This window comes from Motacilla alba, chromosome 1, assembly GCF_015832195.1.
Source record: "Motacilla alba alba isolate MOTALB_02 chromosome 1, Motacilla_alba_V1.0_pri, whole genome shotgun sequence".
NCBI classification, from domain to species: domain Eukaryota; kingdom Metazoa; phylum Chordata; class Aves; order Passeriformes; family Motacillidae; genus Motacilla; species Motacilla alba.
Genome location: NC_052016.1, coordinates 7,987,193 through 8,010,872, shown reverse-complemented (window position 1 = coordinate 8,010,872; position 23,680 = coordinate 7,987,193). Strand labels below are relative to the sequence as shown.

General features: G+C 41.2%; 1 protein-coding gene across 1 annotated transcript in view; it reads left to right on the top strand.

Moving 5' to 3' along the window:
• OTC (ornithine transcarbamylase) overlaps positions 1 to 20,267 on the top strand; it is a 29,186-nt gene extending 8,919 nt beyond the window's left edge. The window contains 7 exon segments of the mRNA XM_038145787.1: positions 3,371 to 3,458; positions 8,693 to 8,846; positions 15,799 to 15,921; positions 16,594 to 16,647; positions 16,753 to 16,902; positions 17,413 to 17,550; positions 20,095 to 20,267. Coding sequence (XP_038001715.1) covers positions 3,371 to 3,458; positions 8,693 to 8,846; positions 15,799 to 15,921; positions 16,594 to 16,647; positions 16,753 to 16,902; positions 17,413 to 17,550; positions 20,095 to 20,154 — 767 coding nt within the window. The 3' untranslated portion in view covers positions 20,155 to 20,267.
• The last annotated feature ends 3,413 nt before the right edge of the window (positions 20,268 to 23,680 follow it).

Sequence of the window (23,680 nt, the reverse complement as noted above, 5' to 3'; positions counted from 1 at the left end):
TTACAGAGGGCCCAAATTCACTCTTAGTTTACTCGTCACTTAAAAGGATAGTTTAAAAATAACTTAAAAAAACTGCTTATCAGTTTTTAGCTTCTGCTTTAAGAATGTTCTGCAAATGCTGCCTAGGAGAGTTCTTTGTTATCAGTCTAAATGGAAAAATACTTTCTATTTTGTAAGTCCAGGCAGGCAATGAGGAAATTAATAAATGCAAATCCATATGTCTTTAAATTCCGAAAAAAAATCCTTCCTTTGACTCTGAGAAGATGACTGTGTGTGTCTCCTGGTGACAGCCCCAGAACTGTGTAGCCAACCTGTGAACTACAGGATTCATTTTGGCCCCCTTGCCTCATGTAGCAGGGACAGCCTGGGATGAAGCTTTCCCTCATGTCCTGTCTGAAAGAGTCTGCATAAGTGGGCTGAATAATGTGCCACAGCCTGAGGTGTGAAACTGTGTATTTTGAAAACTAACAGTAGTGAGAAGTGTGGACCTGAGGTAATAATCTATTCTGGATTTGCAGTATGAACATGTAGTAGTTTATTGAAGATATCACAATTCATATAAATATTTAGCATGTGGCCTTGGATATGACCAGGTTGTGACAACAAAGGATTAGCTCTCCCAGCTTAACAGAGCACTCCAATGTTTATTTGCTGAATTGGTTCCTGCGTACCTTCAACAGTCATCATTTTTTTTCACTTTCTACTGGTTGTCTGGATGAAAGAATCTGAAAAAGATTCTGTCTCTGCAACTATATACAAAGCTAGAGCACAGAGCTCCTGTATTTCCAGATGGAAAGTTTTGTATGGAAATATGTTCCCAGGCCCTGCACAGATGGCCAGTTCATGAGCAGAAAGCCCAACACATCAGGGCTCTGCTATGTACACAGACTCCAGGTGGCAGCTCTGACTGGGCTGCCTGACGTCTGGCAATTCTGAATAAATGTTCAGATTTCAGTTTTTTTACCTGGCCATCATTTCTAGAAAACAGAACACGTCCATTGGAGCATGCCTGGACTGTAAATCATCTACCAAAGTGTATGCATTTAGAATCCTGAAATGCAGAGCTGCTGTATTGAGTGGAACTTGCAGGAATAAATAACTGACATAATTGTAAATGACTTCAAAAAAATCCACAAGAATTTGGGAAGGAAAAGTCACTGCCAAAAGTCACTGTTCATCCTTGAGATCTTGACTTAAAAAATTTGCGATGAATAAACAGGCTGTAATGTGTAGTTTGTATACACTGTCCTCTAAATACAATGTTTGTGTCTGAGCTTCAGAGGGGAGGTGAAAAAAGTAACAGTAGAATAAATGGTGCTTCATTCTTAAAAGTTTTCTCTGTCTGACTGGCAATATTGTTGAGATTTGGAGCAATCCTTAATGAAAACAACAAGCAATTTAAAAGGGACCATTCAATAAAATGAGTGTGCACTGCCTAGGGGAGCAGCAATTTGCCCCTCAGGTGGGACCTGGAGCATCATTACTTTTAATCTAACATTTAAGGAAATTGAGGCAGCCCATAGACAATGATTTGCCAGTATTGTTTTTTTATCTATTGTATTTTAAAGTCCAGAGGCTGGCTGAACTGATGCAAAGCAGAAGCTCTCACCTCAACCCTGCTGCTGGCAGGAGATGGAAGTTAATAAGGGTTGCTCTGTGTAAGGAGCCCAGTTATGGGGCCCAGACCTATGCCTGTACCTGTTGGTTTTATCTGTGAAAGATTTCAGTGTTCAGTCCTGGATTAATCCTCTTTTAAAGAGTAGCTGTGGGACAAAGTTTTTAATCCATGGCAGACCTGTACAACCACCGTGCTGAAGCTGCAGCACTGAATCTGTCAGCAGTGCCATCTAATGGATACAGCCAGCTTGAGCAGCTTTTGACCTTTTCTTCTAATTTTTTCTTCCTTTTCCACTCTTATTTTCTCTCACTTTTTAATCATTTTTTTTCTAACAGCAGGAAATTCATCTCTATGACATCACAGTTTGGTAAACAAAGTGGGGGTCTCTGCTCTTCTGTGCTGTGTGCAATCTTTCTCTTCCTGGAAATACAAATATAAAAATAAGCTTGTTTCTAGATTTTTGTCACAATAAAAGACTCATGCCCCCACGGTGTTGTCTCAATAAGGCTGTTTGTCCATACTAAGATATTCTAAGTTTCCTCCATCAGAAATGCTAGTGACAGGGCAGGATCTGCCTGCAGAAAATCTCTGTACTGGAAGAGAGTTGTTCTTATCACACAGAAAATGCCTTACAGGGCTACATACAGCCCAGTCCAAACCCTACACTTTGTACATCCCCAGCTGTGGGACCCTGTGTCCCATGCTAGGATTATGCTAAACCATCTGTGACAATTCTTAAAACAGCCCCATCAAGCCCCATCCTCCCAATGTGTGGCCATGAGGGACTTCACACTCAGATTAAGTAGAAAGAGGCTTCAGACCTAAACCAGGCAAAGGCAGAGAGACTCAGATGTTGGTGAAAGAAGATATTTTCTTCTCTGTGTCCGATGGTTGCTTGTTGTAACTTTCTACTGGTGGTGCCATTAAAACAAAGCCGCAGAGAACCTGAGAGTTGCCTTTAACATGTAATTTGTCTTCCTCCAAAACACTGTTCAGGCACCTTTGGAGTTCCCCAAAGTGTTTTCTACTCTTAAATGATGCTCAAACCTTTCCATGGTTTCCTGCTCAGGAGTGGATTTTTACTCTTCATACCTAATCCATCCAGTTCTTTGGACCTCCGTGCAAATCCTTAATTATTGCAGGGTAGAGGGATGCTGGCAGGGCCTGAGACCTTTCCTTTTCTCTCTCTCACATTATAATTTTTAAGGCACTTGGTCATTTGAGACCAAATTCAGGTTTGTTACAGTATGTGAGGAGGGCTTTCTGTCTGACTGGCTTTACTTAAAGACAAATGTTGATCCTTACAAGGATGTGGAAGTGCACCAGGTGACTCGGATGGTCCTTCTAGGATGCAAAGTTCCAGGAAGCAGAAATGCAGCATGATGGATGAATTACCTGGCTCTTAACAGGGAGCAACAGCAATGCTTGTGGCAATGTGTAGCCCTAGCAGTGATGCTTGTGGCAATGTGTAGCCCTGGAGCTTGAATCACTGCTCCTGTGATCACAGATAGGAACTCATGGCTAAGGATTTCAGTAACAAGTACATTTGAGTAGGTTTATTCCTAAGCACATTTATTTGAAATTTTGTGTGTCAAATGCTAATAATTTTAACATTTTGATGTCCTGCTGAGTTCTACTTCTATTTTTGAAAATGTATTTTCTATCAAGAATATTTTGAATCTTGGTTGGGAATATAAGGTGTCGGTGTTTAATTTCTCCTTCTTTATTTTTTTTACTTTTTCCTCACTGTAGGATTTGCTCTCCTTGGAGGACATCCTTCCTTCCTCACAACACAAGATATACATCTGGGCACTAATGAGAGTCTCACAGATACAGCAAGGTTGGTAAAATGTCACTTGAATGATCGCTGCATTTGGTTATTGATTGGGCTGACACCTGTCTTACAGAATTTTGGAAGCTGATATTTTCTTTCTGGAAAATGTCAGAAGCTAGTCCAAATTTCCTAAATATTTACAGATCAGCTCACAGAATCTGTAGCTCAGTAAACCTTTATTTCATCCCCTCAAACTATCCTACACTTCCCACGCTGCGAATTATTTTGGCATATAGAGTGTTAATTAGAGTTACATTTACAAATGGAACAATTTTGTGAACCTCAGTAGTCATATAATTCCACTGATGACAGCGCATATATTCTACCAAGACTCAAAACTTCTGGTTCTGCTGCCCTTGGAGCAAAATCAAAAAGCAAAGGCACAATTTGTGTTTGTTAGGCCAGCTGCTGGTGGGCCTTAGCCTGCTGTAGCAGCATCCCTGCAGCGACAGGGTGGCACTGAGGGCCTTTCTGATTCCCCCATTTCAGCAGCATGAAGCTGGACCAACACTTTGTAGCCAGTTTTAGATTTCCTGCACCCTCCTTCCCTTCCACTGCCGGGACTACTGTGGAGGCTGGGCTGTGGCTCCCTTCTCTCACTGGCATCCCTAGAGGATGTCAGTCATGCCCAGCCTCACATGCAGGGGTGGGTAGCAGCCTGTCTCCATTGCTGTGGCAGGGAGGACCTGAGCTCAGAGTTTTTCTGCAGTGGACTGCCTCTGATGTTGCAGAAAGCTGGCAGAACACGAGGTCATGTGTTGCAGGTGCTCCTGCTGTTTTCCATAGCACTCCAGCTATTAAAGCTTCACCCAGCCTTAGAATTATCCTGCTTTCTAGGCAGCCCTTTTGTAGCCTGAGGTCGATTCAGTCAGGCCCAGCTGTTGGAAGGTTAGCAGGGTCTGAGTGGTCCTTTTTGCTCTGGTGAAAGATATGCAGTGTCAAGGTCATCAGGCTCAATTCAAAATGTGCAAATCAGGCAGATGAGTTCCATTGCCTTTGCTGAATACCACAGTTCTCAGTCACTGGGAGAGACTGTTTGAGAACTGTGTTGCTGTTCTCTGTGAGGAAATAAAAAAAAAATTAATGAAAAAAGATCAAACATTTGAACAGTTTAAATTTTCCTTCCTTGTTTTTTTACTACTGAAATGGAAGACATATGGTGTTGATAGTAGAAAGTAAAAATCTCAGCCTCTTGAGGCCTGGAAGTACTTAACTCTCACTCTCTGCTAGATACATAAATCTGCCAGAATCAAAGTGAGCTGCAACAACAGAATCATAGAATATTTTGGGTTGGAAGAGACTTTAAATGTCAACCCCTCCATCATGGACAAGAACACTTTTCACTAGACCAGGTTACTCAGAGTCCCATCCAGCCTGGCCTTGAACACAGCCAGGGATGGGGCATCCACAGCTTCTCTGGGCAACCTGTGCCAAGGCCTCACCATCCTCACAGTCCAGATTTTTTTCCTAATATCATCTAAACCTACTCTCTGTGTGTTTGAAGCCCCTAAATAGTCCCTCTCCATCTTTTCTGTGGGCTCCGTTCAGAAATTGGAAGGCTGCAATTAGGACAGTCTAGAGCCTTCTCTTTTCCAGGCTGAATAATGCCAGTTCTCTCAGCCTTTCTTTGTAGGCAAGGTGCTCCCTCCCTCTGATCACCCTGCAGCCCTCATCTGCACTACTGCAAAGCTGGCTCTAAACCCCAGCAGCCAAACCTTCAGGAAGGGGAAGGATGAAGTCAGGGCCCTTCCAAAGCACTTCCCAGTAATAACCTCTGCCAGCATTGCCCCACCAGCCATGCAGGACTGTCACCTGGAGCCTCTCTGCCAACCCTATAGCAAATCTGACACAAAACCAGATATGCTTAATATAGGCTAGTATTCATTTCTTCTTCTTCCCAAATGTGCAGTAAAGGGACATTAAATCTTTTGTTTACAGTGTCCTGAATGTCCTTTGTTTGCACAAGCAAAAAAAGGAAAAAAAGGCAGATAAAAAACTACAAGAAACAAGGCAATAAATAAAAGCAAGTAAATCTTCCAGCCATTCTGAAAGCATTCCCATTCTGTGGATAAAGTTCCTACAATAGCCACTTCCAAGCCAACCTTCAGCCCCCTTTTCTCTGTCACTGCTTGCTCTTCCAGGACAAGCCCCTATTTATGACTCTTACCTGGGGATTTTGCTCCTCTGCTCAGTCACAGCTCTCACCTGCTAGAGTGGACAGGGGGTTTTCCCAAATCCTTACAGTCCCAGTGCTCTCCTCCACTCCTGTTGTCATTAGCAGAAACACTACTGACTGCATAATCAAGGCTGGGTAGTTTACCCAAAAGAACAACTGGAGCGTTAATTCCTTGGTGCTTCTTGTGAAATCCCAACCTCGTTCAGATAACGTAAGAACAGAAAAAGAATGCCTGTAGGAAACCCAGAGGGTATTTCAAATATTTACAGGCATGTGTCTGGGGCTCTGAAGGCCTTTGAAGTACTTGAGATTGAGACTTAAAGCAAAAGGGGCACAGATCCATAAAAGTCACACTTTTTATTAGAACTGCTGCAGGTAAGGGTTGAAGGCATTGCTGCTGTGAACATACTTTTAGTGACTTATTACCTGCTCATAAATCAGTTCCTCCATGCTTCACAAGACATTTACATTTATGCTGACACTGTGGCAAAAAGTTACCGCCCATTAAGGAGCTCGGAGCCTTTCAGTGCTGTTTAACATGTCTGATCTATTACCTGAAATGAAATATAAGTACTGTGTCTGTATTTCCCACTGCAGAACAGTTCCACTGAGCATCACTAAAGCTCAGTGGCCATCAGGTTCAGTGGCAGCCCTGAAGAGCTCATAGGGTGATTTAACCAGTCCACTGGAATTATTAGGGCATTAATCTCTGCGTTTATGGGGAACGGGTTTATTTTGCTGAGAACACATCCATTGTCTGTCCCTGTGAGACTATGAGTGAAAGTGAAGTAGTTTTGTGAGAAGTTTAAAGCTTTTGAATGGATATAAACTGTCAAAACAAAAGTAAAACTACCTTGCATCGCAGTATTCTATACAAAACATATGCAAATGCCCCATTTTCAAATTCAAAAGTCTGCCATACCAAAAAGGCATACTCTGTGTTTCATTTTGGATTCCTCAGAGGATACAGTTGAGGAAAAAAAATCAGGTTTTCCCTGTAGAAATAAAAATTACTTTGAAAAGAGAGATATGCAGCATTTCAATGCACTCAGTGCTCCAATATAACATATTTCCAGGCTCTGGGATTTTGAAGTTCATAGTCTCATGGTTTTGAAAAGGAATGAAAAGAGAGAAAGACCTAGCCATTGATAAAATAAGAACATTAAATGTAGTCACCTGATGAACTTGTGCTTGCAGCCCTCAGCTTCCAAAATGTCACCTTTGATAAGACTCTTATATATTCAAGACTTTTTTTTTTTCTGATGCAATTCCAGCCTTATACAGTTTCCTTTAAATTGATTAAATTACTGGAGACTTAATCATTTCCCTGTAATCATAGACCTTCAGGTGAGGGTTATTTGTGTTTTTTTCCCCCCAAGTTCAGTTTAATTTTGGTTTCACAAAGAATAAAGCCAGTTTACGGCTGATTTTCCTACTGTAAAACATGACATCAAGAAATGCTGGCAGAAGGACTGCCTGATGTCCTGCTGGTAGGTGTCTAATAAATCTGATATCTACTTCCAACAAACTAAAGATGAAAATCCAGTAGTTTTCACCACTTGGTGATTATGACTGAATTTTCCCTAATGGCATACCCTATGAAGGAACCATCTTCTTTAATTTCTTGATAAGCTGTGTCAAAGAGAAATCAGCTGAGCTGACATCCTAAAAGGAAAAAAAATAAATTAAAAAAAGCAATAAGGAAAATGATCAATTTCCCAATGTGATTGCCCCTTTCCCTTGACTGGTGGGGACTGGTGTTGTCTTGTTTAGGGTGTCCACCAGTGAGATGGCTAACAAAAGGAACCATGCATCACATCCCTGATGACCAGTTCAGAACAAAACAGTTTTCCCCCTGAGAAAGGAACTGGTGAGCTAAGAAATAATGGCACCAAGAGCAACTGTTCCAGTACTTTGCAATCAGTACATACCTTGTTAGTTCCTCCTTTTCATTTGTAGCTTCTATTGACAGTCTTTTCTTCAGAGAGAGCTCAATAGGCAATCTTGTAACATTTTATAAGAGCTTTGCTTGTGTGAGGAATGTCTGGTGTCAGTAGAAAATACTTATAACTGACTTCATCAGGAGGCCTTGCTGATGATGGTACTAACAGCCTTATTTCCACAGGAAGAGATGCAAGAATTTGTCATGGCTAATCAGGAAGGCAGATACTGCAAGGATTTTTTCCACATATTTCTAATTCAATCCTCCCTTGTTTTATTTTAAGGTCCTATTTCAGATAACATGAAAACACACAAAATGCTACTTCAAAGTCAGGCTTCAGGGCCTGATTAAAACACAGAAATGCAGAGAAATTAAGAGCTCCAATCCATATTTAATTTATCTAAAAAATTCAGAGTATACTATGCTAATCTCTGTGTCTTTCACACTTCAGCAAATGAAGTTAATGCCAGGTACAGGGGCTCCTGCAATCCATTCCCTTGTTCTGAGTTTGAAATTTGGGCATTACTTGAATGCTGATACGCTGTGAGTCAATAAAAGGTGTGTAGGTAGGAGAAAACAGACCAACAATCCCAGCCTGCTCTGGTTCTGTGTTTATTAAGATCAGTAAACAATTGTGGTAATCTAAGACAGATCTGTATTGCTGAGCCTCACAAAGTCAGGCTACCATACAGAGTCTATAATATTCAGTCAATGCTACATTTGTTCTTTGCTAAAAGACTGAAAATAATAATATACCTTATCTCTTCTGAGGTTATAAAATCCTTTAACTGTTACAGTATCACACAATCTCTTATCTTAGTTCAGAGAGCTTAACATCTATCAATGTTCCATCTACAATGAAATCCTAAAGAGAAAAGAATATAAAATAGAGCTGCAGTTTTCATTTACTTACTATAGTAGTGTTAGGAAGTGAAACTTACTTATTAGCAGCTTGTTAAATTACTACATTTGAGTCTGTTCTGCAGGCATGATAAATTATTCAGATAGCTGAAAAATATTGATTCATTATCATTTCTCATTAATATTTATGTGTTGCATGGTGAAGAGTGCAATAGGGGTGTATTTATTATGTTTGACTTGAGTATTTTCTGCCATCTCTAGGGTGCTGTCCAGCATGACAAATGCAATCTTGGCTCGAGTTTATAACCATAATGATCTGGACCTAATGGCAAAAGAAGCCACGATCCCAATAATCAATGGATTGTCTGATTTATACCATCCTCTTCAGATTTTAGCTGATTACCTAACTCTTCAGGTAAAAATATAAACTTTTTTTTTTTGCTATTTCTTAGTAAGTATTTGTGGAAGTCCTCTTCAAATCCATTTATCCCTAGGTTTTTCAAAGCAGCAATTACATGGCACTTGTTATTTAAAGAGATCTTCATCCAGCAACATAATTAAGGACCTGTTTAATTTAAAACAATTACATAGTCCTATCAGCTGTAGTGGGACTGAAGTTAAGCATAAAATTAAATATTTTACTGGAATTAGTCTGCAATTCAAAGAATGTACAGAGGGCTCTACATATTAAGACAAAGATGAGAATCTGGCTCAGGCAAAGCCAGCAGAAGTTTTTCCATTGGCTTAAAAACAGTCAGTAGTTTGCTCTTGATTCCTCCCTAATCTATGGACAGCTTAAAAGGAATCACTGTATCAATGTATTAGGAAATTGGTTGAACAAATTTGTTTTGAAAAGCCAGTTAATGTTACCAGTACAAATGCTCAGTGTTCAGGCACTTCAACCAGTTTAAACTTTTCTCACATCAAAGAACAGTTATAAGAGATTATATTTTTTATTTTTTATCTAATGTAACAGTGGATCTGACAACAGGATAATATTTTACACAGAGAATACCAGATGCTTATCTGTGAACAGAAGGGCTATGTAGTTTTACAATCGGTTGAGGATCTGGCTTATAAAAAAGATTATTATACTGCAGGGCTGGTTGACAACTATGATGAACTCCTTTGACCTTGTTTACTTTCTGAATGAACAAAAACCACACTGCTTGAAAATGGTAGGGCAGAATAATTTTCTGATTTATTCAGCTATGTTTCTCAGTTGTTGGGGACTTTGCTATGGGACGTTCAGTGTGTGGAAAAGATCTAGTGAGAGTAATATTAAATTATTCATGCTATAGACCTTAAATACTGGAAGATTCATGTGTTTGGTGAAAATCACTTCTTTATTTTAAGTATTTTTTTGTAAATTTTTTATATTAATGGTGAAGAGACCAGCTAAAATTGGTGAACTTGAGACTAAAATGCTTACAGACCTCAGGATAAGGGAGATTTGTGAGATCACATTGAGCCAGCCTCAGTGTTCAAATTGTATAAGACAGTAAGCTGTAATGAAAATGTCATCATTTTGTTGTAAACACTGCGTGCAAATATAAGTCAGGCGAATCTTCTGATTGTGCTTTGTCTTGAAAACACCTTATTAATTAGCATTTTATCACTTCGGAGTAACACTCTTCAGAACAATCTGTGACTCACAGCCCACACAGCCATGGGTATTTCTGCCCCTAAGCATGGTTTCATCTGGGCCACTGACTCTAGCACCCAGGCTCACAGTGCTGCTGCCCTCTACTCCACCTCCAGCTAATGAAGAGAGTCCAATGAGCATCCCATCACCTTCTGGAGATGCATCTCTTTCTGCATTGATCTTAGGGGGAAGCCTGTGGAAAGCAGCAGGATGAGAACATGCCCTGTTGATCACCCTCTGCTCCTCCACTGTGTCCTTGCATAGGGCAGCTGTGGCAGAAGCTCCTGGTGAATATGAGCCCAGGCTGCACTCTTCCCTGGCTTGAATACCAAGGGCAGCACCAACAGCTGTGGGTGTCCTTGCTGCACCAAACACCAGGGAGGATGTCTTTGGTGATGAACAAACAGGTCCACAGCAGCTGGTGCTCAAACAAAAGACATATTTGACGTGGAGAGGCGTCATGACAAAGTGAGCACTTACAGAGATCACAAGGAATGGCTCGGCTTTTAGACAGACATGGAAGATGTTTTTAAATTTGCAGCACCTTCACACTCAGCCCAATAAGCAGGGCACCCTTTCCTCCCTCTGCCCATCTCTCCCTGACTCTTTCCAGCATGTTCCTTCGCCCAAAATATGTCAGGAGATCTTTATAGGGCAGCTGGGTGGCCACCCCACTGTGCCAAAGGCATGTTGCTCTGCTGGTTGCTGACTCACTTTCCATTCCTGCTTTCTCATCCAGGAGAGAGGGGCAGGCAGGGGAGAGCTCTCAGCAGCTCCCTGTGGGTGTTGGCACTGCCTGAACTCTCCCTTTCTGTTCCTCTGCTCCCTTTTTTTCCTCTTTGCATTGTTCAGTGAGTTGGAGAAGACTGGAGTGGCATGTAATGAAACAACGTTTTAATCATATAATGAATTTTACCATTATATGGTAAAATATAATATAGTCCACAGAAGTGAGATTAACTCTTGAAGAGGTGTGAGCCACAGGGTCTGCTTGCTACTTACCCCAATCAAGTTTCTCATGGGACTTTCAGCAAGATGTCATCCAAGTACTGCCTGCAAGAAGATTAATACGGGGATGTGGAATGGTACCACTGATTCTTTAAATGAGTTGAAGTATGATACATAATATTTAGACTGTTTCTATGCAATGCAAAGGCAATTTATTTGATTCATACATATATGCAAACTACAGTAGTGGCACAGACTGCTAGCCTAATATTTAAATGTAACTACAGATTTTGTGCAGCTTATTTCTCTTTAAAAAATGTCTCTTCCCTATCCCCATAAATATTTTCCTGCCTGGATCTGTTCCTCTCTGCTGTTGGTACATACCCAGAATGTACTTTTTAAATTTTTTTTTTCTTCTCTGTTTTCCAGTGCAGCTCTATATGCACTCTGGCCCTCTTCATGCTTAGCACATTTTTCTCCTTCCATTTTCTATATCCTATTAATTTTGTTTTCTGCCTTCTTGAACCCTCCTCAAGAACTTTCTCTTTGGTCTGAAACTAGAAAATTGCATGGTTTGTTTTGAAAAAATGTTTTCTTGCTTATAGCTTCTATTCCTTTTTCACAGGTTCATTTAAGTATCATTCTTTTAGTATAGTCCATTGCATCTCCCAAACAATGCAGCTGGTTTATTTTCAGGGCTGTCAATTCTCATTCTGTATTCAGGGCAAATTCTCATCCTGGAAATGTTCTTTTCAGATCATGCAGTGTGTTCCTGTTATGGATATTGGGGTGAGATTCCTCAGGTTCAGCATCCTCCTGCCCAGTGCCTTCTTCCTGAGCAACCTGGATCCCCTCACGTATTTGAAGTCTAAGCTGGCTCTGTCCTTTAATATTGTGCTCAGAGTTAATGCCCTCTATTAAGCCAAGAAAAATATTTTTCTTAGCCTATATACACACTATCTTCCTTCTTAAAAGTTGTGTTGAATTGAGTGTGCTTGAGTTATCACCCACTTGAAATGGTTGCAAACACGTAAAGAACTGGTTTTGAGGATTTGGGGATTTGGCCTTTAAAGACTGTGAGTTTGTGAGCAGACACTGAGCCCTTTACTCCCCTGCTTGTGCTGTAACAGCCACGAGCTGAGCCCACCCAGTGCCTCTCGGTGTCCTGGGCAGGAGCTGTGGCTCAGCTTCTGCTCTGCTCAGCGTGGCTGGAGGGCAGCATCACACAATTTGTATTCCAGAGACAGCCCGGGTATTGACATTGATTCAATTGATATTAATGTCACTGGCCAAATCAGCTCACTTGTAGCTGGCTGCAGGATGGCCAGACTGGTAATTAGAGTGGATCCATATGCCACTAGCTTTTTATGTCACGGGTCTGGGGGGAATTTTCCTTTTCAGAAAGCAACGGTTGGCATGAGAAATGCATTGGTGATTTCTTTTTAAACAGCATAACAAATAATGCTGCCCAGCTTGAAAAGGGCTGCAATGTATTCTCAAATTCTCCTTGCTGTGTGATCCCAAGACCTCAAATTATTACAATTTTCAAATTCATCACTATCATCATCCTTATTATTCCAACAATTAGAAATCCCAACTAAGATCTGTCCTGATCCTCTAAAATATACTTTATCAATAACCATGAAAAAAACAGTGTGGGAGTAAGAAAGAGAACTGGCCCAGCATCTGCATTAAGCCCAGTTTGAGAACCAGAAAATACACATTTTCCCAGTTTCTCATTTACTGGACTGCACTGTCTCCCGAAGGGCTAAAGCTTTGATTAGTCCCTGGCATTCCATTTTAAAATTTGACAGATTATTGATTCATTATTCAAAAGCTTGTTTTAATTGAGGGCTGTTATGACAGTTGTGGTCAAACATTTCAGAATTAATCTATAATGGTGTCAGAGTTTCAGGCTCGCTGGAAGCAAGTCCAGGCAGAGGCAGGCACAAATGTCCCTAATTAGTTAACCCAATCTTCTCCACTCATACAGCAGGGTCAAATCACTGAGCAGACTTATTTTTACCCAGAGTTGCCTACACTGATACACTGCAGCCATGGATAAGAACAGAATGAAACATTGTAAAAGCAACATGAGGGTGAGAAAATTGACTGTAAAATTGATATTACCTATTTAGCTGGGATTTTTCATGAGAATAACACAGGCAAGTTTTATGGCACTACAGCAGCAGTAACTACTTTGCCGAAGAGGCTTCATAAGGGAGAAGGGCTCTAAATATATTTCTTTCTAAAATATGTTATTTTTTTGGTGTAGCTTTACTAGGAGTCATGTTCCAAATGTAGAGTGAAACTGCAGAACACCCATGCAGAAGTAAAGCCTACATCAATATAACATAATTTGTAAAAACTGGGGAGGGATGCAAAGGGGAAAGTTCTTCAGAGGTTCTGGTGATCAGCAGGTATTGTAAAGGCTCTCATTTAATTTAGAGTGTTACTATTGTGGCAAAACACTTTTAGCAGGATTTCACCTGTATGATTGTGTAAGCACATACTATAAAAGGGAGTGAGCAGGAGAGGAACTGTGTCTCATTTGCTGTCGCTTTTGTATTACCTCCAAGCTTTCTGGTTCTGACCAACAGAGTCACCTCATCTTTGCTGGAAGCTGAGGGGGTGTGTTTGCTTTTAAGCAGTACAGTCACAGTCACAGTGATCTGGCTTTAGATGAAGAGGTTTGAATTACAGCAGCAGTGCGCCAATGGCAGCATAAAGCCTAGCACAGGATACAAAACAGGCTTCACTAGCACACACAGAGCTTGATTCTGCCTTGCTACGACTCCTTCCATCAGCAAAACATCTTCATTAAAATCAGTTCAGCTATGTCCACTCTACACAGTAGTCACTGCAGATGTGGTTTGCAATTTGCACTGCACATCAGGGATCATTATACAGACATGTCCAGTACTCCATATTTTATCTGTAACAGCTAGTAGCTTGGGAAAACAGAGGAAAGCACTTAGTATGCACTGTGCTTCTTTTAATGCAGAGTAGCAGCTGGCAATAAGGTGAAGTTATTTAACATAGCAGTGTATTTGTGACTGGAGTCAATGCTTTGAGTATTAAGGCTGAGATGTCTATTTTTAAACAGTGAGATGAAAAGAACTCAGGACTGTCTCACTTGCTTCTGGCTGTGGGTTCTGGTCTCAGCTATCACTAAGCTCTAAATGGAAACAACATCTTAAATAAATGCTTCAGTTTGGCCTTCTCCTAGGAGCACCATTGCTAGGAGATGTGGAAGGACTTTGAAAGATCCTTGGAGACCTGCAGAATGGTTATACTGAAATAACTTCCATGTCCACAAAGTCCTGATTTGTTCTCTTGTAAATGCCCTTGCATCCAACCTCAGGCCAATGAGCCTGCTGTTAACAAACTTTGGCTGAAAAAACAGTATTTTTGCAATACTATAGTTTTAGCCCTTAAACCTGAACAGTCGAGGACTCTATTGAGTTTAGATATTTACGGCAATTTAATGTCATTCAATTACTATTTTTGACTCAAATTTTTGGTCACTGAAAGCAATGCTAATAACTTTGTTCCAGAACAACCTCACAAACTATTTGTTTAGGAGAAGCTGCTGCCAGGAGAGGAGGGGGGTGGTCCCAGCCCTTTTCCTGTTCAGTCTTTTGGCATCTTTTCTGCAACTGCCTGCAAGGTTGCCACTTAGTACAATGTGGATGCTTATCCTCTCTGACAAGCATTGAATCATGTCACACAAAGTGTTGAAACACTGTCTGGCTTCCAGCTACTACAATGCAATTGTAGCATGGTCCAGATTTGAACTAAGAATAAAAGGCTCTCCAGAAATTTTTTCAAGTCATGAGGCAGAGTTTTACAGGGCAGGCTTATAGGAGAATTTGGTTATGTCTTTGTGAAAATTTTGGTATCAGCTTAAGTGCCTATAAACATGCATATTTAAAACAAGGCTCATTAAGGAGCCTCCATTTGTCCTGCTCTGGAAGTATGTAACCCCTGTTACACTTGTTCCTCCTTAGGCCCCTACCTGCTTGAGGTGGAGGGACAGAGTAACTGCACGTGGCCAGGCTGCAAGTGCCATCAGGCAAAGCCACAGTTAACTCTGTAATGCTGTTTCAAGTTTGGGTAATCCACAATTTTAAAAAAATCCCTGCACTCTTTGGCTGAACAATGGAGAACAAATGCTGCAGGCCATGAGTGGCACAGCTGCTTTCAGAGAGCTGCTCTTTGCTGTCCTGTGCAGCTGGGGGTGAAGATGCACTCCCAGGAGCTGGCCACTGCCACGGCCACAGGGAACAGCGCGCAGAGGCAACCAAGCCAGAGCAAACCTCAATAGGGATATTCTCACAATCGGGGGGAAAGCTGAAAGGACTTCTACTCCAGGCATTAGGACTGTCTCTAAATTAATAATTTCCAACATTCACTGATGTTTATGAGGCCCAAAGAACAGCTGTACATCAGTGGTGCTAAAATCACTTTGTGTCTGCTGCTGAATCTCTCAGCCTGAGCCTCACCACGTGGCACACGTGCCAATGTGTCCTCACATGTGCCAATGTGTCCTTCTCCAGGGGAAGCAGCAGCACTTGGCCCTTCTTGTACAATAGGGGGGGCTTTCCTTCTGTGACCATCCTGTAGGAGCAGCAATTCCAGGTGTGCTCCGTGCAGGCAGCATTTGAAGGCAGCCAGCTGCCTTTGCACAGACCCTTCTGATCGTTCCCTCTTGTCCATCAGCCTGCCCAGCTCCTCTGGAATGTGACCCCAGAGCTTGTGATTGCTTTGGCAGGAGCACTATGGAGGGCTGAAGGGGCTCACCATGGCCTGGATCGGGGATGGCAACAACGTCCTGCACTCCTTCATGATGAGTGCTGCAAAGCTGGGAATGCACCTGAGGATTGCCACTCCCAGGGTAAGAAAAAGCAAGAAAAGGAGAAAGGAAGGCAAACTGCACCCAGGCTTGTCTCAAACACTCAGGCATTGCTCAAGGGCCCCAGCTGGGGGTGCCTGCATCTATCTCGAGTGCCTGTTTTCAGAACCAAGGTACAAAATCCAGTTATTTGGATGCAAAGCAGGAGTGCTTCTACTGAGTCCAACATCAGAAATGGGAATACATGACAGGAGTATAAATCATGGAGGATAACAGTTCTATCTGATAAAGCCTTACAAAGCCATCCAATGCACTCTCTCCATTAAAAAAAAAATTAAGCTTGTTTCAGATGGGTGGAAGTGTATAATCTCATTTCATGTAAATTGGTGGTGCAGCATGTTAGAATGTTGCATTGTAATACAATATAAAATATTTTTTAAATCAGTTTAGAACAAAATATTAACTTCTGTATATGCATCTAATTCTGTAACTGTCAAAATACATTATTCTTATGTTTTTAGAACACTTTTCGCCACTTTATTTCCAAAATAAACTTTCAACAAAATCAACATAGTTTCCTCAAGTTTTACAGTTCTGAAAGGTATTCTTCTTCCATGGCCAATGGTTCAATAAGTATTTTTCTAACCATTCTTATCAATTAGTGAAGATCTTACACATGTTCCATGATGTTTTACCCATCATCTCTTTTGTCAGGGCTTTGAACCAGACCTCAGGATAACTAAAATAACTGAACAGAACTCCAAAGAGGTAGGAGCCTACGAAACAACCTAGTAGAATAGTTTGAATAGAGTTTATTTTCAGTATAAATGAAGTTCCTTGTCTTAGTGATCTTCCTTACTTTATTCACATTAGTATGGTACCAAGTTACTTCTCACAACAGACCCTTTGGAAGCTGCAGACAGTGCCAATGTCTTAGTCACAGACACATGGATAAGCATGGGACAAGAAGAGGAGAAGAAAGAAAGACTACAGGCATTTCAAGGTTATCAGATTACAATGCAGGTAAAAACTGAGATTTTGGGTTTTATTTGCATTTTTAAACATTGCATTTATAAGAATCAACATCAACAAAGCATGAGTTTGGGGGGTTTTTGAGTGGGGCCATGGAAAAGCCACATGCAAACCTCCCTCCAGCTTAGAAAACTCACTGATAACAAAGTTTGAGTTGTCATACACTCCACATGGCTTGGCCTCTTTCAGAACTTCCCAATGAGATCCAGCTCCAGAACATGTGCAGCAGAGGGGTTTTCACTCCACTTCTAAACTCAGAAAAATTGGAGTGACTTTTTGACTTTTGTGAAGTCAGCATTGAACTCTTACAGACTTGCATGGAGATATTCCCATCTTATTCACAGATGAGGAATTCCTTTGAAGTCTGTGAAATTCTTCTGAATTCGTCATCCAAGTAACCACAGTGGGAGTTAATATAAAATTTGTTAACCTTTTTACTCATTAAGGATTTTACTAATGTCCTCACATATGTCTATATTTTATATGCTTTTTAATCTACAGACTGCAAAATCTGCTGCTTCCAACTGGACTTTTTTACACTGTTTACCCAGAAAGCCTGAAGAAGTTGATGATGAAGTATTTTATTCTCCACAGTCATTGGTTTTCCAGGAGGCTGAAAACAGAAAATGGACAATTATGGTAAGAAAAAAAGAACAGAAGATAACAGAATTTGAAGGTCAGGGTCAATTCTGTTCTGCCTTAGATAACAGGTTTGAATTCAACCTAGTTCCACAATGAATAGGGAACATTAAAACACACGTTTCAAATTTACCCCAGAGCACATCACAATTTTGGCTATAGACAACATTAGTCACACAAATACTTCTGGGCACAAATGTGATCTATTTTGGTGATATTCTGCTGTTGTTTGACCCAGGTTTTATCTCTAAGTGAAATCTACAATATAAACTGTTTGGTAATTAAATCACTGGATTTACTCTAATGATTAACTCAGCTTCTCAGTTAAGACATGTTAAACACTGAGGTCCCAGGGTCTGGTTTTAGAAACTGCAGTTTCCCAAACACTTAAAGCCAGTTATTTTCTCTCAGGAAAAGCTGCTGCTGACACCAATGGGAACTTTCCCTGAGAAAATGCTGGAAGAGCAAAGATTTGAAAGATCCTGAAAAGTTCTGGTGTGGGTGACACTTTGTGATCCATAAAAACCATGAGGGGACACTTGGCATTTAACATAAAACATAACTCCCCTCTCAGCATTCCTGGAATTTCAGAAAATTACTGCCAGATCTCAGTAGCCTATTATTTATTTTTGGCTTTAGATCCACCAAGCTGGCAAAAGCTAGTGAAAACTTTCAGAGGTGAAAAAAAAACAGAGATGGCATTGTCAGAGCTCTGAGATGAAGTCTAGATGTGCTCCAAATGAATAAATATGGATTGAGTGTTGTGTTTGCTAAAACCTCAGACACTGGACACAGTCAAAATTACTAACAAATTTGTGTTAAATTCATAGTTTTGTCCTTAAAATTCAACAAAATATTTGGATTTTTTGTTTTAATTTTGCAATGTTTCTAATTGCCCTAAATATTATTTTTTAAAAAAGAAAAGAAGCCCTTTACTTTGGGTTCCAGATGCACATTTTGGGGGCGGTGAAAGGAAAATGTCCTCTTTATATTTTATCAACCTATAAAAATAATGAATGTATGGGTCTTCTTTATATAGTGTTTTCTACCACTTGTAGCACAGAGAGCAAACTGAAGAATAGATTATTTTCTCAGCTGTAGACGCAAGCAGGGCTGAGTGCAGCCACGAATGGGCAGCACTGAGGGGCTGCACAGCTGTAATTCAGGCACCTCTGTGTGCCTGGCTGACCCTGGCTATCCGTTTCTCTGGGTCTGGACTGGAGTAGCAGTTCATGTTTGGACTCAGGTGTTTATTATTTCTTATCAGTGAAACAGTCTCAGTACTGTGAGTTCAGCAGCTTTTCATTAGAAGGCACAAAATGGCTAACTATCTCTTGTTACAAGGTCTTTTAAGACCAAACTATCCAATTAAGAACTGACACCTAGATTATTTTACCTTTTAACCCAACAACTGATCCCAATATGGACTTTTCTGCCAAATTACAGAACATCACCCAAACCCATGAAGAAGAAGGAAGAAGAAGGTAAAGAAGAACAACCTGCCTCTGCCCTAAAACCCCCATCTTGCTTCCATCCACAGCATACTAAAAATCCCAAAACCTAAATTTCTCACCAAGTGATACACCTACACTACTCTCTATAATCTATTTCACACTTTTGTGGATTCTAGTCTGTCTTGAAGTCTAGGAAACTTCCTCCATGAATGAGGGTCAAAGTCAGTGCTCCTGTGGGGGTCAGGACACCTCAGAGCAGACAGAGAAATATTCCCGGTGCCCTGGGCTTCCACACCTGGCAGTGAGGAGGGGAAAGAAAGGACAGGCAAGACCATAGCCCCTGGAGAACCCTCAAAAATCCAGTGCTGGGCCAGAATAACAATGTGCAGTCAGACCTTGCTGTGAAATCACAGCACCAGGTAAAGAACCAGGTAAAGCCTGATCAAGGCCAGGCAAGCGTGGGGTTTGTTGTGAGCGCAGGTGTGGGAGGGACAGCAGAGCTGCTGCAAAACCACATTTCATTTAGCTGACTAAATCACTGCCATTTCACAGCTGTGCCCAAGGCTGGGCAGGCAGGGCAGCAGGGGTGGATGGCACACAACCTCAGTGAGGATTTTCCATGTTTCACTGCAGAAAGTATAGCTAAACTGGGATAAGTTTCAGAGTCCATATTCTAGTGTGGCTCTCGCTGATGCTAATGGAAAGTGCTGGAATCCACAAGCCAGCTCATGTGATGTCTGGGTACCTACAGCATCTCCTAGAAGTAGCTGAGAATACATCACAACATGCCAAAAAGGCCTCAGCATTTGATCTAAATGCTTGTGTGAATTGCTCCTAAGCTATCCATTAATATATTTTGTCCACACTGAGAAAATCTATCAGCTACAATACAGAACATCCTAACTGATTTTCAGCTCTTGCCTGATTCATCATAAGAAATTCTAGCAAATAAATCTAAGTGTACCATTTTTGTCAGGATAATAACTTTCAACACAAGGCTTCAGAGCTGGAAAATATTTCCCCCTTATTTATTTTTATGGAGTATCTGTTTCCAATGCGATTGGATTTTTTTCTTCTCTTCCTCCTCTAGGCTGTCATGGTTTCCCTGCTGACAGATTACTCACCACAGCTACAAAAACCCACATTTTGATGCTTGGATTCCTGCCAGGAGAAAAATATTCCTCATCAGCAGAATATTCTGGTCTGCAAAGACATAGATCTTCTTCAGAAAGGACCAAGACAATAAGTGATTTTTTAATAAAACCATATAGTTAGCTGTATAATATTGCATTACACTTCTGAAAACATTCAAGACAATAAACACCATTGCAGAAGCTGCTTTTCACCTGGATGCTCCAAGCTGGCCCTCTTTTTTGGGGATCAGCATCATGGAAAACATTCCACGGTTGTATCTTAATGGTTGAGTCTACCAGCAGCCTAGGCATGGTGTAGTTTACATGTGGGTGTGGTGGGCTTGCACTGTGTGATATTGATGCCTGAAGATTTTTAGCTTTTTCATATATTTGTAGCTTTTTAGGTTTTTAAGATACAGTCGTATAGTTTCTAGTGCTTTTCCTGCCCTCTCTCACATTTTAGAACAATAAGCTAACCCTTTCTAACACATTCTTGAAATTCTGTTTAGTCTTATTCTCAAGAAGGGAATTTCTAACAAGGACACCTTGTTTTTCATCAGAATTTGAGAGACATAACAACACAGAGGATAAAAACCCCTGGACCAGCTCCAGAGGGGCAGACCCAAGGGTGGCTTACTGGGGCAACTGATCTCTGATTGGATGTACCTGCTAGATAAACTAATAAATTACCTTTATAAAAATTGTAGAAATCCTGTCTCACGTGTGTGCAGAGCCATTTTTGTGCACCTGAAAGCTTTCATTAAAGAATTGCTTTATATCTTACTACTCTTAATGTTGTAAAGTTTTGTCTTTTGATTCCAGGCAGCAATATAACAGACATAAAATTCAATTGCTGATCACAGGCAGTGTGTGTGGAGCAGCAGTGCTGCAGTTTGCCTTGGCTGTCTGCATTTCCTGGGCACCCTGGCTCCTGCTTCTGTTCTCCAGCCAACCTCCAAATCCCACTCCTGTGTGACACCAAAAATATGGAGAACTTGTGAGCATTACCCTTCTCCATGACATTCCTGTGGGCTGGTGCAGGGGGATACTGCTGTGGAATTGGAATAGAGCTGTTTCCACGGAGCTGGATGCAGCAAAGAGAGACATCCAGAAGGAACTGGTTCATTCTGTGCCTATCTCCCCTAGACCTTCATTCCCCAAACAGAATTTTGGCTAAAGAAGTGAATGTTCTATTTTTTTTTTTTTCTAAGCAAACACAAGGGGCTTCACATGATGAAATTTTTACAGCTTCTTTGCAGAAATTACTGCATTTTGCCTTGCACTGTAACACAGCATACATTTCAGCCACTCCTTCTCAGTAGTAGACAAATTCATGACATTTGTAGTTTTTGTGATATCTGGGTAAGTGCATGTAATATTTCAGGTAAAGCTTTGAGTTAACTATTAACAAATATCTTTGTTGTTTCTAAATAGTTTCACTTTTTTTTTTTTCCCCCCACCATAATACTGGGACATTGTCTGTGATATTTAATAGAATTCTGCAAATAGGCTTGCATTTTCTGACCAGCTGCAAAACATTATTCAGTTCCTTTCTAAATTGGAGTTCACTGCAGGGCCACACATCACTGAAATGAAAATAAAAATACTTTTTTTCCTAACTATTTACAATTGATTTCTTGGTTTTGCAGGCATTTGTGTGTCTTGCTAAGATTAACATTTTCCTTTACAACATTACAAGGGTTTCAATAATTCAATGAACATTTACACTTCAGCAGCGATGTAGCTGCATCAATGATGTAGGAATAGGGTATGTGCTAGAAATCAATGTTTTACTTCCCAGTTCAGTGTGTGGAGGAAAATGCATGGAATACAGTATATTTCTATATATGGTTGCAGTAAGTCCTGGTTTTTGAATTAGGTTCCAGTTCAGCAAGAAACGTAGAAGTAGGATTGGTCCTCTTGGACCTGGTGAGCTGTTCATGTGCTCAAATTTGAAGATGTCCTCATTGACCTGATTTTATCGCTGTCTGAGAGCAAGACAGCTCACTTTGCTAGTCCTTTCATAAAAGCCACATTAATATCAGTTTTATGGTGTTGCTCAACGTACTGTCAGTGAAGTCACACACATTTATAATACCAAAGCTGCACAGTTAAATGTTTCAGGGTGAACAGTTTAACAATCCTGCTCCTCTTTTGATTCTCAGTGCTCTGATTAGAACTAGTGTGCGTCTTGGTTATTGCTGACTCTATTTGTACTCAGGAATCTGAGCAGGATGCCAGGCAGCTGAATCCCCTTGACATTTTTATAACACATGCATAGAGCTGCTGGCATAGCGTGTGAGTAAGAGGGCCCAACATTTCCAGGAGGGTAATTTCACTTCATTCTATTCCTCTGTGAACACATACAGCAAAGGATGACAGCCCCTGCTCTGTCTTGCACAACCTGCTCACACCATGAGCTGTTCTGGTGCTTTATCGAAATACTGGGTGGACTTTACATATCCTGAGCACTGGATTCCACTGTGTGGAATGGCCAACCCCCCTACACCTTCCTGCATGTGCAATACCCAGCCTGTGTGCTGGGAGCTAAAAACATCCCAGCAGGCAGATTTATGGAACATGTGTAGACTGTCTGCACAGTGCTCACAGACCAGATCTGACACTTCCTGGAGGCATTGGATTGGTACCAAATAGACTTTCTGCCCACAGACCCTGAAATGTGGTGCCCTGAAGGGTTTCTGTTATGCCTGTAGGGACTTTCACTGCCTTGACATACAGCAGAAAAGCACTGCAAGGATTAATCCACTTGGGCAGGTTAAGCATCCTGGGATTGCTGTGTGGTAGCTGTGGTAGTGCGCAAGACAGCATTATGATGCCACCCAGACTCCTCATTAATTCATTACTTGAATTTACTGGTGATGACTGCAAATGTGGTGAATAAGGAAAACAGCAATAATGTAGGGAGATTTTCTACAGGGGGAAACAGTTTATCAGCATTCAAAGGGCTTAAACCAAAAGCATAGCAAGTAGCATAACTAATAGCTTACAGTGTTTTTCATTTTTCATTACATTTATTATGCTTTAATCAGTAGGAGTGCTGTTTTCGTTGTTGAGTGTACTTGAAGGATAGGGTGTTGTTTTCTCTGTGTTTTTACAGAGATGCTCCTGCCTGGCTCCTGATAGCCTAGATCTTCCTTCCACAAAAGTCCTGCTCTTCTGTTTGACCCAGAGAACAGCCCTGGGTCAGTTCAGGTCTCTATCAAGTCCTACCCACATCTCACTCATTCAACAATCCCCTGGTCCAAGATCTCACCCCACACATCTGCATGGCTGAGCTCTGGCCCCTCTCCAGGACCTGCACTGGTGGGAGCACCTGCCAGCCTAATCCATCTCCTGCTCAGAGGCACAAGGGTGGACTGACCCACCCCTGTCCTGTTCCTCTTCCCTGCAGGGCTGGTTGTGCGCTCTGCTTGTGCAGGCACATCCAGACCTCACACACAGGCAGGCACTGAGGTTGTGCTGTGTCCCAAGAGGGAATACTCATGCTAACTTTGGTGCTCAAAGTCCAGATACAGATCCAAA